Raw genomic sequence first — 13,436 nt, forward strand, 5'->3', positions numbered from 1 at the left:
TCATTCCTCAGGAAACGTCCACAGGTCTTCCTGTGGCCCGGGTCTGTGGCTGTTGCTCAGAAAGCAAAGAGGGAGCTGAGGACTCTGCTTAGACAAGCCCCCCCGCCAGCGGAGCGATACGTTACCGGAAACGCCTAACCCCCCAGGCGTCTAGAAGCCCCCCACTAGCCAAGGGGGCCAGCGGAGTGATAAATTACCGGAAACGCCTAACGCCCCGTCGGTCAGGAGGTCTGAGGGCACCCTGGACACTCAAAGCCAAACACCTGGGCTGTGCTGTGCGTCACCAACGTAGCAAGCTATTGGGCCACAGGTCTAGTGAGACAAACTCAGCCCCACGCAGCACCCACAGGCGCTGCATGCAGAAGGCTGTGCAGTGCAGCTGCCAGCCTGTGCCGCCATCAGATTATGTCGGCAGAAGCTGTCTCGGGGCCCTGGGAAGGCATCGTAGCTTTTATCATCGTCTACATCTCCCAGTCAATATTTGCCCAGCTTGGGAGCACAGAATATCAAACAGCTCCGAAGCGAGCACAAGATTTTCTCCAGCTTTGCACCAAGAGCCTTCTGGGAAGGTCTTCATGGGAAATAACCAGCAAATAAGTGACGGGATGCTTTGAAAAAAAATAAATAAATAACCAAGTCTCATCTTACAATTTGATGGGAGTATTTCTCTTGAGGGCAGGTTGGTGTGTGCGTCTGTATTTTTCCCGAGGCCTCCTGTTTGGGCCATCTGTACTCCCCATCTCCATGAGAAAGCAGCAGTCGATACTCGGAGAACCCGAGCATCCTTCTCAACTCTGCACAGCCCCTCACTCTGAGTCCTCACCTGTGCCTTGTGTGTGCCGCCCCTTAGTTAAGCAAATAGCGGTTGCTCAAATACTTACTTAAAAAGGTGCTTTTAACAGTCATTCACAAGGTCCAGACTGTAGAGGGAAAGTGCGTGAGATCTGACGACATGAAAATTGAAATTCTTTTAGGTCAGAATAAAATTACAAGGAAAATTGGTCAAAAAGTGAAGAAAATGCCTGCAAAATATGTCCCAGACATAAAGGTGAACGTAGATGTTAGAGCTTCTGCAATTAAATAAAAAATCATGGGAAAGAATGAAGTAAACAGCAACTCATAAAAGACAAACTCCAAATGAGGAAGAAAGTGTTGAACCTCGTTCATCAGAGTAAAACGAAATCATAACACCCATTAGATATGCAAAGCCTAAAACGAGAACTCACATCCAGTGCTGGCGAGAAGCAGAATGGGAATTCTTGCTCCCTATGGGAGAGTATTTAGTTTAAAAAAAAAAAAAAAGTTCTGGGGACAAGTTTAGCCATATAATTGAAAAACACTTAAAAAACCACATATGTAAGAATTTGTTCTAAAGAAATTATGAAATAAATGTTCTCCCTTCTACGAATTTTTAACGCAAAACAAAGATGCAGAAATTTAAAATGTCTGGTCATCCATCTGTGCTTCACGGGAAAACTAATTAATTTATCGAATGCTCATTTTGCGCATCTTCTAGGCCGTTCGCATGTACTTATCTAATTGTCACCAAGAAAAAGTCTTCGAGGCGGAACTGTCCTCATGACTTTTGTTTTCAGCAGAGGCTGAGCATGGTGGAGCTCGCGTCAGGTCGTGCCGCTGATAAATACCATGTAGATGCTTCGGTTCTTGATCCTGCGGGGTCACCTTGCGCTCCACTGAGTCTCCCACTGGTGCGGGTGAAAACTGGACCTGACAGACGTGCACGTTGCGAATACGTACAGCATCCTCAGCCTGTGAAATCCTGAGAAATCATGCCTTAGAAAAGTACTTATCCACAGGGGGGTGGACTCATAATTGCCGAGTGAAAAAACCAAGTGGGCAAAAAAGCCTGCCGTTTGGTACAGTTTGGGTTGCACGTGAATCATGTCAACTCCAAATACTTTAATTTGAGGTAAAAACCGAGTTTTATGCGCAAAATTCAAAATAATCACGGTCATTCCGAGTGAAAAGTTAATTTCAAAGCCTGCAGGCCCACGGGATTATAAATGGGAAACTGAGCAAATCAAGCTGTGCGGCTTTATGCTAAGATGCCTTGCAGAGTCTGAGCGGAGTGGTTTGGACAATAAGCGGGACCATCTTCGGCCTTGGCTTATGAAATACAAAGGCGCAGTGGAAATTTAGACACGCGCGTTGGCTTGTCCCATGCTGTTGTTTAATCGTTCACCGTGGCCGTGATTCAGAATCTCATATCCTAATCGCTGTCCTCCTGCATGCACGAGATGAAGCACGTACCCCAAACAATAACGTGGACGTAACAGCCAGCTTCGGAGACGCCAAACCCTTCCCTGCTGCCTGCCCCCTCCTGCCCCGGCCCACATCTAGGCAGAGCTCGCCCCCAACAAAGTGTGGGACAGAGCACGACGGAAGAAAGGCACGTTCAAACCGGCCCGCCTCCAACAAGGGTCGGCGTCACCAGGCTCCTCGGAGCCCTCGGCGAGGCCCTCGAGCCCAGGCGGCCGAGGGCGCCTCTCCCCTGGGTAGCCACTGGAGCGCCCTCCGCCCTGGACAGCTAAGCAAGGACCCCTCCCGACCTTCCTTCCGTCGGCTCCCTGAGCCCGCACACCGGCGGCCGCCCGCCCCACGTCGTCTCGCGAGTTCCGTCGGCTTCTCTTCTCGTCACGATCGTCTCGAATGAAATCTGTGCTGCTGTGTTGAACAAGTGTCTGGTGGACCATGTCTCTTGAACTCCTTGAATTTCATAATATTTGTTAAAAAATAAACAAAAGAGAGAGAAAACAAGGCTGAGATCATGGGAAACAATGGAAGAAGTCCCGGGAATAGAGCAAGAGCGCCACCCGCGCTCTTCCCACCAGACGTGGACTTGTCCCCAGGAGAAAGTCAGCCTTGCGTTCCGAAGCTGAGAACGAGGCAGAGATTCGGGAATGCATCTGCATCGTCTCCGACGAGTACAGGAAACACTCTGGAAGGACCGGCGCCAGTGTTTTGAGTGGCAGGATTCTAGGCGGATGTTTTTCTTTGTGTTGTTCAAGTTTCCTCTTTGGAGCATAGACTCGATTCTTACTGTTCGTGGATTCCCGATGTGGAAACTCACCTGCGCACTGAAGTGCCTTGGTAATCAATCCTGAAGTCAGCGCTAGTGGTGCTCTGTGGTCGCTCACGGATGGAAACGGAGTCACTCTACGTGCTTCTCCCCAGCCGAGCTCAAACAAGGCACTGTCCTGCCTTGGTTCTGCAGTGGTCAGCTTGGTGCCACTTGCTTCCCATTCTGCTGGTATTCTAGGTTGTGTCACTGTTTAGAATGACCTGCCCATGCCGTGCTAACGTGCCGTCCAGGGCTCCCACATGCAAGAAGCCTGTGATTTGCCTTATGCAGAAAGTACATGTCTGGACAAGCTCCATTCAGGCATGAGTTATACTGTGAGTTCAAACTTAATGAACCAACACTTATTAAATAAAATGTTTTAAAAGAAGCACATTAAAAAGTTACATATTGATTGGTCAACAAAAATGCTAGCAGAGACTTGCAGGGACCTGAGCCCACATGTCCTGGGGCACAGTGGCTCAGAGTTCACACTGATTCGGTGCTCACGGAGACTGCACAGACCCCAGCTGCCACATAGGACCAGGGGCTCGTGCGTCACTTACGTGACAAGGGACGAAAGCATTGTTTCCGAAACGCAGGTTGTCCATGGGGATGAATCCAGAGAAAGGAGGCAGAGTCTACCCCTGATGGGTCACGCTGCCCCCGCTCTGGGCCGAGCGCGTCACGCACGCGTGTGACTGTGCCCTCACGCTTTCCTGAGACCACCGTATCATCTTCACCTCTCAGACGAGGCGAGAGGCTCAGATGGTTAAAACCCCTTGTCTCTGTCCGAAGGCCAAGGCGGCACTTGGACCACTGGCTGTCGTTACCCTTGGGACAGACCACGAAGGTAAACCGTGTGTCACCCGGGCAGACGAAGAAAGGACGAGGCGTCTTTGGTTGGAGAAGAGGCCGCATCTCGCCGCAGTCCCCCGCTCCAGCGCCGCCTCCGCGCCGTGCCGACGTGGGAGGAGAGGGGGCCCCCCGGCGTGTGGGGCGCGGCCCGGGCAGCCCCGGCGGGCAGCCCGCTTGCGCTCGCCCCCCTGCGGTGGAGAGGGTGTCATGTTGGCCGACGGATTTCTTTTCTCTCCCCGCGCAGTTTTCGCCTGTGACGGAGCCGTCACCATGAACTCCAGCGAGTTCCGAAGGAGAGGCAAGGAGATGGTGGAGTACGTGGCTGACTACCTGGAAGACATCGAGAAGCGCCAGGTCTACCCCAGCGTGCAGCCTGGCTACCTGCGCCCGCTGATGCCCAGCTGCGCCCCCCAGGAGCCAGACACGTACGAGGATATTATGAAGGACGTCGAGAAGTTAATCATGCCAGGGGTGAGTGGACGAGGGCGGTCCCGGAGGACCAGCGCTTCCGGGGCCCCTGCGGGCGTCGGGCGGCTGCCCTGCGTCCCTTCACCTGATCCTCGCAGCCCCGCCTCGGGCAGAACCCTTAGCATCTCCAGTTCACAGTGGAGGCAGCGGAGGCCCAGAGAGGTCAGAGACGAGCCTGAGGTCACAGAGCGAGGGTGATGGAGCCAGGACGGTGACCCAGATCTGTGGGTTCTGAAGGCAGTGAGTGGGCCTCCGCACAGCTCCCCACGTCCGTGTCCTGCCCCGAGACCCTGGGACACGCGACGCCATCGTGGTTGCGGGAAGGAGCCCCTGGCGGCTGGTTTCGAGTAAGCCCGTTGCTCGAAGCGTATGCCTGCCATTTTGCGTTTAGCAGAGGGTAAGTCGCACGTCGGGAAGGAATGCTTTGTTTTATTTGAGAATGGGCGCCGTGGACTGGCTCTGCCCAGAGGCTGACCACCTGAGGCCGGTGAGTCACAGCTCTCTGTGTGGTGCCCGTTGGGGCCGCATGCAGGGGTGGACGGGACCCAAGGCCAGCGGTCCCCCCAGATCCTCTCCGGGGGAGGCAGGGCAAGTGGGTCACTGGCACAGGAAAGGCACTGCAGCTTCGAGTTTCCATGGAAAGGTCTGCCTGCCAGAGAAGCCACCCGAGGCATCGCGGGGCGAAAGCAGTGTCACTCTACACACGCCCTGACCCCCCTTCCCCCCGCTGTTTTCAGACGGGACTCAAGGCCAATCCGATCGGCAGCCGTGGGGCGGGGCGGGGGCGTCCAGCCCTGGCCCTCGCCGCTCGCCCCCTCGCACCCACCCTTGTGCTCCCTCCCTCCCAGGCGAGCCCCTGACATTTGCGCTCTGAGCCAAGCGCAGGGTTCAGCCCTCACCTAGAGGCTGTGCAAACACGCCAAGCGCTGAGCCCCGGCGCACGGCCCCCGGGGAACAGTAAATGTCAGGCAGCGCGGGGTCCCCGCTTGCTCGGCTCCTCTGTACCAAATGCCCCGGCCGCCGGCTCCGGCAGCAAACACTCAACCCCCAGGGCTGGGAGGCCGGTCCGATCGGTGTGCCCACGGACCGGCCGTGCTGCCGGTTCTCGTCCCGGCTTGCGGATGGCCGCCTCTGCTCTGCCGAGGCCCTGCCCTCATGACCGCTTTGAACCCTAGTCACCTCCCAAAGGCCCCGGCTCCTAATCCCACCACACGGGGAGCACGGTTTCGACACGGGGAGGTGGGGGGCACAGGGACTGTGGCTTTCTCCCCACGCAGAGCTGTGCTGTCAGGTGCACAGGCTGCGGGGCAGGGTCCCTGGTGGGAGGTCCAGCCCTGCTGCTGGCCAGCCGTATGACAGTGGTTGAGAGTGTGACCCCAGTCAAGACTCACCCCCTGTCCTTTCCGGGCGTCAGGGCAGGTGGAAGAGGCCACAGTGAGGGGCCTCCAGCCCCAAGGGGCAGGAAAGCCTGGCCACCGCCGGCCCTTGCCCCTTCCCCCCGCCCCTGGCCCCCCACGTAGACATGTGGAGCGTGGTGCCTTCTGAGTGCGTTGCCGTGGCGATGGGTGTATGAACATTCCAGAGTAAAGTTTTTCTTTGACCTAAATTTTCCTTTTTCTCTTTCTGCTTTTCAAAAGGAATTTAAATGTTCTCCAGGCCCCTAACACACAGGCCACTCACGGCCCCCTGGGCCCTGCCCCAACCTCTCTGTCTGGAGCCCGCAACTCCAACTGTGCTGAGCACCCCCAGACCCCTCCCCGGCCCTCACGGTCCCTCTATTGAGATGCCCACTGCCTGAGCGCCGCCCCCCCAAAGCCCTTCCGCATCCTCGCCTGGGACACGGGGTGGCGGAGATGCAGAGGGACCCCGTCTTAGGTCCCAGGGGCGCCCGCGGCCCGCCAAGTGCTGCCAGTCCTGGGACAGCACACGGCCGGTTCCCTCCACATGCCAGGAAGGGCCCGTGAGGGGAGTGACCAGCAGTAGTAAGGCCGGCCGGGGAAGCCTCGGAAATCAGGCGTTTCATTTTTTTTTTTTTTTTCCTGATAGAAACCTCGTTTCTGCGGGGCCGCTTCAGAAGGGCTGGACGCTCACACAGAGAGATGCGGCCTGAGGCGCGAGCCGCCCCAGCAAGCTCCCGAGCCGGGGGCCCTCACCCCGGGGCTCCCCGCTGACCGCCCGTCTCCCCCGCAGGTGACGCACTGGCACAGCCCGAACTTCTTCGCCTACTTTCCCACGGCCAGCTCGTACCCGGCCATGCTCGCGGACATGCTGTGCGGGGCCATCGGCTGCATCGGCTTCTCCTGGGTGAGCGGCGGGCTGACCCAGGGGTCCTGCCACGGGGACCTGTCCTCAGGGGGTGTGAGCAGGCGGCCATGCGCCCCGGGAGAAGAGAGGGTGCCTCGCAGCGAGGGAGACCAGGGGAAGGGGAAGGTCATCAGCCTGGGTCTCCGGTTCGACAAACGCCCGTGTCCCCCACCCCATCTGCTCCTGGCCGGTGGGGCCTGCTGTCTGGGACAGGCCCCTGCCCTCGGGAGCGCCTGTGGGGTGGGGCAGAGCAGGCGGTCAGAAATAGGGCCAGCCCCCCTCCACCCAGCAGCCCGGCCCCACCGCATCCGGGGACAAGCACCCGAGGGGGCCCTGCTCAGGGCGGGCGGTCAGGCAGGCAGGCGGGCTGGCCCTTCCTGTGTCTCCTGTTCCCAGCAAAGTCTCTGCCCCCAGACACTAGCCCGCACATGGTCCCAGGCAGCTCCGCCCGCAGGGGCTTCAAAGTGAGGGTCTGCCCTTGGCCTTTGGGGTCCGGAGTGTCCCCTGCCTGTGCCTCAGAGCTGAGTGGACTCATGGTGTTGACTCATGTTGAATTGGGGCCCGAGGCATAGAAAGGAGAAGTCTGTTTATGAGGGCACGGTGTCCCACAGCGGGAGGCATGTCAGCCCCCGCCCCCCATGTGTTCGGAGTAGCTGGGGCTTGGGGTCAGCAGCTGCAGCCCAACAGGAAGGGCCGGGGGCGCCCAGCCCCGCGCCCAGCTCTCTGACATGCCGGCCGTCAGGCGCCCAAGGCCTCCCCGTCTGCTGGAGAGCAACCCGGGCACACACGACCTTCCCTGGTTGCTGCCGAGCCCATCCTCGGAGGGCATTTTGTGTCCTTAGACACCACAGCAGATTTCACTGGTTCTGCTGACCCAGACCCGTCCTGTCTTTCCAGGGACCTGGCTTTCATCTCCTGTGTGTCTGTCCCTTCTGAGGACAGTCCGATTTCTCCAGGGCCTAGCGGGGCAGCCGTCTTGTCTCTAGGCTATTGTGCTGGCCGAGGCCAGGGTCCCTTGTGGTGACGGGAGGCTCCAGCCTGGAGCTGGGCTGGAGGAGCCCTGGAGGGGCTGACGGCAGGAGAGGTGCGTCAGCCTGGCCAGGGGTGTGTCGGGAGCGGTGCACACGGGCTGTGGGATCCTGGGAGCCACAGTGCATACCACGTGGAGGGGACGGCTCGACCGTCCTCGTCCTCAGTGGGGCCAGGCCGCCCTGCTCCTCCCTTGTGCAATGACAAGCAAGTCTGTGGAGTGCCCTCCTGAAGGCTTCCAGCCAGTGAGCTGCCCGGGGCCCCCAGAGGGTAGTCTGCCCGGAGCCCACCTCTTGACCCAGGCCAGTCCCGTAGACTCACGGTGGCCATGGAGGTGAGCACAGCAGGGAGCCTTTCTGGAACCTTCAGTAATTAAATGGATGTCCAACGGGGCAGCACGATTGCCTGCCACGCAGCATGGTTGCCACCGTGGCCTCTGCCCTCCTCCCCGGCCAGCCTCCCACGAGTGCTGGCCCAAGGGTGCCTACTTAGCGAGTGTTCAGGGCCTTTGCACCTGGGCTCGGACGGTTTTAACCTGGGTTCAGTGGGAGGCTACACCCTGACACTGCTCCTGAAATTCTGCAAGACCAGCCCCTCGTTCCAGCCCCAGCCCCTGGAGAATTGTGGCAGAGCAGGGTGGGGGCAGGAGGATGATGTCTCCAGGGACCTGAGGCTGATGAGGTCACCGGTAGACGTGCACAGCCCACACACAGCGGGCACATGGCTTCCTGTGGCGGCCCAGGGGCCTGGAGCGTGCGAACCCCTCCATTCCCAAGCATCGGGGAGATGAGGACTCTTATGGGCCAGGCTCTTGGCACCATGCCAGCCCAGATGGGCCCCGTGAGGCCTCCAAGCCGCCGGGGCACGGGGACCTGCTGGTGGCCCGTCTCCACTGCCGCTTCTCCCCGGGACGCAGGATGCACATCCTCACCTCAGCTCCCACCCATGCCGGGCCTGCTGGAAAGCTTTAAAAGCTTCTGTGGAACTGGTCAAGTCTAAGGACAAGCAGTGACGCAGTTATCCCGTCCGTCCTATCCGTGCACCGCAGCTGACGGGACGCGGGGGGCAGCTGGCCGGTGCGTGACGCCTCTCCTCCCTCCCGTGACAGGCCGCCAGCCCAGCGTGCACAGAGCTGGAGATGGTGATGATGGACTGGCTGGGCAAGATGCTGCAGCTGCCGGAGGCATTCCTGATGGAGAAAGGTGGCGAAGGGGGCGGGGTGATCCAGGTAAGACGCGGGCGTGTGGGAGTCCGGCCCGCAGCAGCATGCGTTCTGCAGAGGGACCACGGCCGCGGGGAACAGGGGAGCTGCTGCTCCTGGCCGTGTCCTCATGCTTCCCCTGGAGAATGAGCAAAGCCGAGCTGTTGGGACAACTGGATCTAGATTTGTCTCTGGGTGCTGTCTCCCCGGGCTCCCCAGGGCCCTGCTCATGGCACACAGGACGGTGATGGCCACTTGGCAGGTGCCTGGCAATATAAACAGCAACTCCTGACGTTTGCATTGTGTGCCCGTTGCCAGCCACCGGGCCCGGGCATTATTCACTTAAACCTCACAACAGCGGTGGGAAGCAGGGGACATTTGAATAGCCCTGTTTTATAGGCGGGGAAACTGAGGCACTGAGCAGGGAGGTCACTGGCCCATGAGTTCCCACTTGGGGTTGGAGCCCACATTCGTCTGACTACAGAGCCACGCTCTCCACCACCACGTAGGGCTGTCCTCAGCGTGATAGTGGCAGCTGTGGCCACGTGCTACGAAGTTTTCTAGAAGCTACATCGTGGGAGCCAGTAGCTCACCCTCAGATACTGCCTTTCCTATGCTCTGACTTAATTCACTCTCTGCATTCGACATGTACCGTTGAGAGAGACCGTGTGCCACCGCGCGCATCCGCAGACACGACCGACACAGTGACGGGCATGGCAGGATGTCCACTCCGCCGGGATCTGCAGGACAAAGGCCACTAAGAAGACCTGGGCCGAGCACCCTCGTTGCCTGGCTGGGAGTTCAGGCTCTGCTGAAGCCGTCACACCCGTGTCATCTCTTCTCTCGTGTCAAGGCTGTGATGACAACATTGGGAAGCACTGCTTACTCAGGAAAAAAGGAGATTCTGTTTCTCAGACACTGTCTTCGGAGAGGCTCCGGGGACTGGCGAAGGCCGCGTTGCTCTGCCCACTGCCCCCGTGAGAACGCCGAGGCACGGGCCCCCCGCCGGCTGGTGTGGCGAGCAAATCCACAAGCCAGCTTCTACCTTCCAGTCCGGAGACCCCACGACCAGACCCGAGCCTCAACTCCATGTGTCAGTTTCCTGTGGCTGCTGCACTGAACATTAGTGGCTTAAAATAGACCCCTCATCTCACAGTCTGTAGGTCAGGAGTCCCACTGGGCGAAACATGGGTCCCACTGGGCGAAAATCAAGCCTCACACGCTAGAGGCTGCAGGCGAGAGTGTTTCCTTGACTTTTCTAGTTTCTAGAAGCTTCCCGCATTCCTTGTCCATGGCCTCCTCCCCCAGCTTCAAAGCCAGCAGGGCTCCGTCTCTCTGACCCATCCTTTGCAGTCATGGTCACTTATCCCTCTGACCGCAGGCGGCTCTCCACTTTTAAGGATGCTGTGATTAGAACGGGTCCAGCCAGATAAGCCAAGATAATCCCCGTGTCAAGGTTCTTAACTTAATCTCATCAGCAAGATCCCCTTTTCCATGAAAGGTGACTAGTCACAGGTTCCAAGATTAAGTCATGGACATCTTTCGGGGGGCCCTTATTCTGCCGGCCACATCCAAGACGTGCTGGTCGCCGCGGGAGACTGGACTCTGCCCCTCGTGACGGGATTCAGTAGGTCGAGGACGGGTCCGGGGCCTACGTTCTCACGGGCACCTCGGGGCATTCCCACGCAGAGACCCCAGACCCACTTTGCTGAGCGGGCCATGTGCCGTGACGGGCGGGCTTCTCTGCAACCAGCAGGCTGACGTGGCCGGGCTCAAGCCCACGGCCTCCGTCCTCAGCCTTTCCGCCCACATCACTGATTCTGAGCGGGGCGCCGACGGAAAGACTGGGCTCTGACGCGAGCAGAGCTTCCGTCTGGTGCCACGAGCCAGGCTGGAACCCACGCGCGACAGCACCGAGGCCCTCCTCGCAAGACAGCGTTTCGGCTCCCAGACCACTGTCTCCTTGTCACAGTCACGCAGCCCGGCCCACCTCCTCGGCGGAGACGGGACTCCAAGACGGGGCGCCACGCACCCTTCTGGCCTAGGGGAGGGGAGGGAGGCCGCGGCCCAGTCCGCACCCCGTCCGTGCCCCGTCAGCTGACCTCATCCTGGTGCGGCGGGCAGCCGCTGCTCCCAGTCCTGACACTCCAGGGGACGTGGAGGGGGTGACGTGACACCTCTCTGCAGCCCAAGTGCTCACAGCAGACGTACTTGTTCTTTATAAATCCACTGTTTTGCCACGATCTACCCTTTCCACGTGTTCCATTCATTTGGGACGGCCCCGCCCCAGCAACTGGCAACCCCGTTAGTCTGAGACACACTGTTCCTCCACGGGGACGTTGCTCCGTCCTGAGCCAGGCGGCCGCGTGGGGCACCTGCCCGTCCCCCGGGGGCGTTCCCGCGCCCAGTCGGCACTGCGCCCGCAATGTCGAGCCGTCTTTTGTTATTTCCCTTTATTGTCGGCTCCTCTACATTTTGGGGGAGTTTCTCATGGTTTTCTCTAAATCGTTGTTTCAGTTTTCCACTTTGCCACTTTCTGCCTTCGATGTCACTGTTGGTTTTGCTACTTCATTTTTAAAAAAGTATGACCCCCTTTCTACTCGTGAAAGCCGACCGTCACGGTAAAAATGGGAGAACTGTGGGAACGTGCTGGGGGTCACCTCCTCCCGGGGTTACCTCGCCGTGTGTGTGGTGTGTGTGTGTGCGCGTGTGTGCATGTGTGTGCATGTGTGGTGTGTGCCTGTGCACGTGTGTGCATGTGTGTGCCCGTGTGTGTGCGTGCATGCGTGTGTGTGTGCATGCATGTAAACAAGCTCCGGATGACGTGATACATGATCCGGAGCTTCTGCGTGGGGCTTCACTTCCTACTTTAGTATGAGTATTTCTGGTCACTTAACTGTTTTTTGAGAACATTATCATTGCGTGATTTGCTGAGATGTGTCGCCATTCATGTAAATGATATGAGATACGTTGCATCGAAATGTTCACTCTTAGAAGTAGCGTTTCGGAGGACGGCCTTTAGGAGAAGCTGTGACTAGATTCTTAGAGCACCGCTTCTCGCTGGGTGCTCCTGGCTGAGTCCACGTTCACCACCCAGGCGACACCCAAAATCAAAACGCGAACAGGTGGAGAGTGTTTCCGGGTCACCGGAAGTTACGACTAACACAATTTGCTTCCAGTTCTTTTCAGCAGCCCAAGACGCTACCTTAATGTGACACCGCCCGACAACCGCACCCCCGCCCCGTGACCTAAGGAAGCCGAGTGCGGTGAGGGAGACCGTGCGCTGAGCGCCGCCTCCGAGCTCGGCCCGCGGCAGCTTCTTTCTCAGGCTTTAAGCTCTCGCTTCTCGGCCTCAGAGATCACCGGACGCTGACGGCATCAGAGGCGGCCCCTTCCGAGCTGCGAGCGCGGCCCGCGAGGCTTGCACCAGCTCGCCCCTGACCACGGCTTGGGTCCCGACGTGTTATCTTTTCCTCGAAGACAATCCCACCGTCCAGAGACCACGGAGATCCTGGCGCCGAGTGCATCCTGGCATCTCTTGGCCCAAGACCCAACACGCTCCCTCTTGCAGCCGATGCGCTTGCTTTACTCGACGAGAGCAGGCAGAGTGTGTGTGTGCGGCAGGAAGCTGCCCTTCCCGGCGCACGAGGCTGATTGTCTGTAATTGGTGAGGCCCCGAGCTTGATGACAGCCTGACAGCGTAGGGCCCCAACTGCAGGGGACGCTGAGTCCCTCGGAGCTGCCAGCATAGAAGCAGGGACGGGTGTCTGGGTCACATGGTGAGTCATCCTCTGAGCTGGACAAACAGGGCTGCGAAATGGTCTCTTAATTGGGTTTGAAAGCTCTCGTGGAAGAAAGCTCTCGGCCATGTGTGGGGCGACACTTGAATGCCCAGGAGCTGAAGGGCCATTTCTGCCCCCACATCAGACCCAGCTCCGCACCCGCCAGTGCCTCTCTGCCTCTTGGCGGGCTCGCCATGACAACCTTTGTCTGCCGGGTGCAGCAAAGGTGTCATTATGCTCTCAGCACAAGCACAGTGGCCCTGCTCCTCCCTCGGCCAGGGCTGCTCCCCAGGGAGGCCGGGATCGATTCTGCTGCCCTCACTCGGCTGAGGTGCCGGACGCTCGACTGACGCGTGTGTCACTGGGAGCCTCTCAGAATCACTCTTTGCTGCCTGAAGGAGGGGACGCTTGTCTCTGCACATGGACACAGCCCACCGGAAACCCCCAAAGGGGCGCATGGTGACCCAAAGCCTTTCCGTAGAACATGGCTCTGCGGACACTGGACATTTGTGGGTCTGTGGGGCCCAGGCCTCAGACAGAGGGTAGGGTCTGGAGAGAGGCTGCAGCCCTGCGCGAGTGCTGGGTGAGGAGGGGACCCCATCCAGGGCTGTGCCTTCACCCCGTGAGGGCCACTGCGGCAGTGTGCACAGAATGCGGGGCACAGGGGAGCAGGCCCCCGGGGGGCGTGCGGGTGCTCCGGTAGCCGACGGCTTTG

At 59.0% G+C, this 13,436-nt stretch overlaps 1 protein-coding gene across 1 annotated transcript in view; it reads left to right on the top strand.

Annotated features, from left to right (window-relative positions):
- DDC (dopa decarboxylase) overlaps window positions 1–13,436 on the top strand; it is a 48,352-nt gene that overhangs the window by 5,869 nt on the left and 29,047 nt on the right. Inside the window, exons 2-4 of the mRNA XM_039862851.1 lie at window positions 4,182–4,408; window positions 6,596–6,709; window positions 8,847–8,966. Coding sequence (XP_039718785.1) covers window positions 4,182–4,408; window positions 6,596–6,709; window positions 8,847–8,966 — 461 coding nt within the window. The remainder of the gene's footprint in view (window positions 1–4,181; window positions 4,409–6,595; window positions 6,710–8,846; window positions 8,967–13,436) is intronic.

This window comes from Pteropus medius, unplaced genomic scaffold (assembly GCF_902729225.1).
Source record: "Pteropus medius unplaced genomic scaffold, Ma_sr-lr_union100, whole genome shotgun sequence".
NCBI classification, from domain to species: domain Eukaryota; kingdom Metazoa; phylum Chordata; class Mammalia; order Chiroptera; family Pteropodidae; genus Pteropus; species Pteropus medius.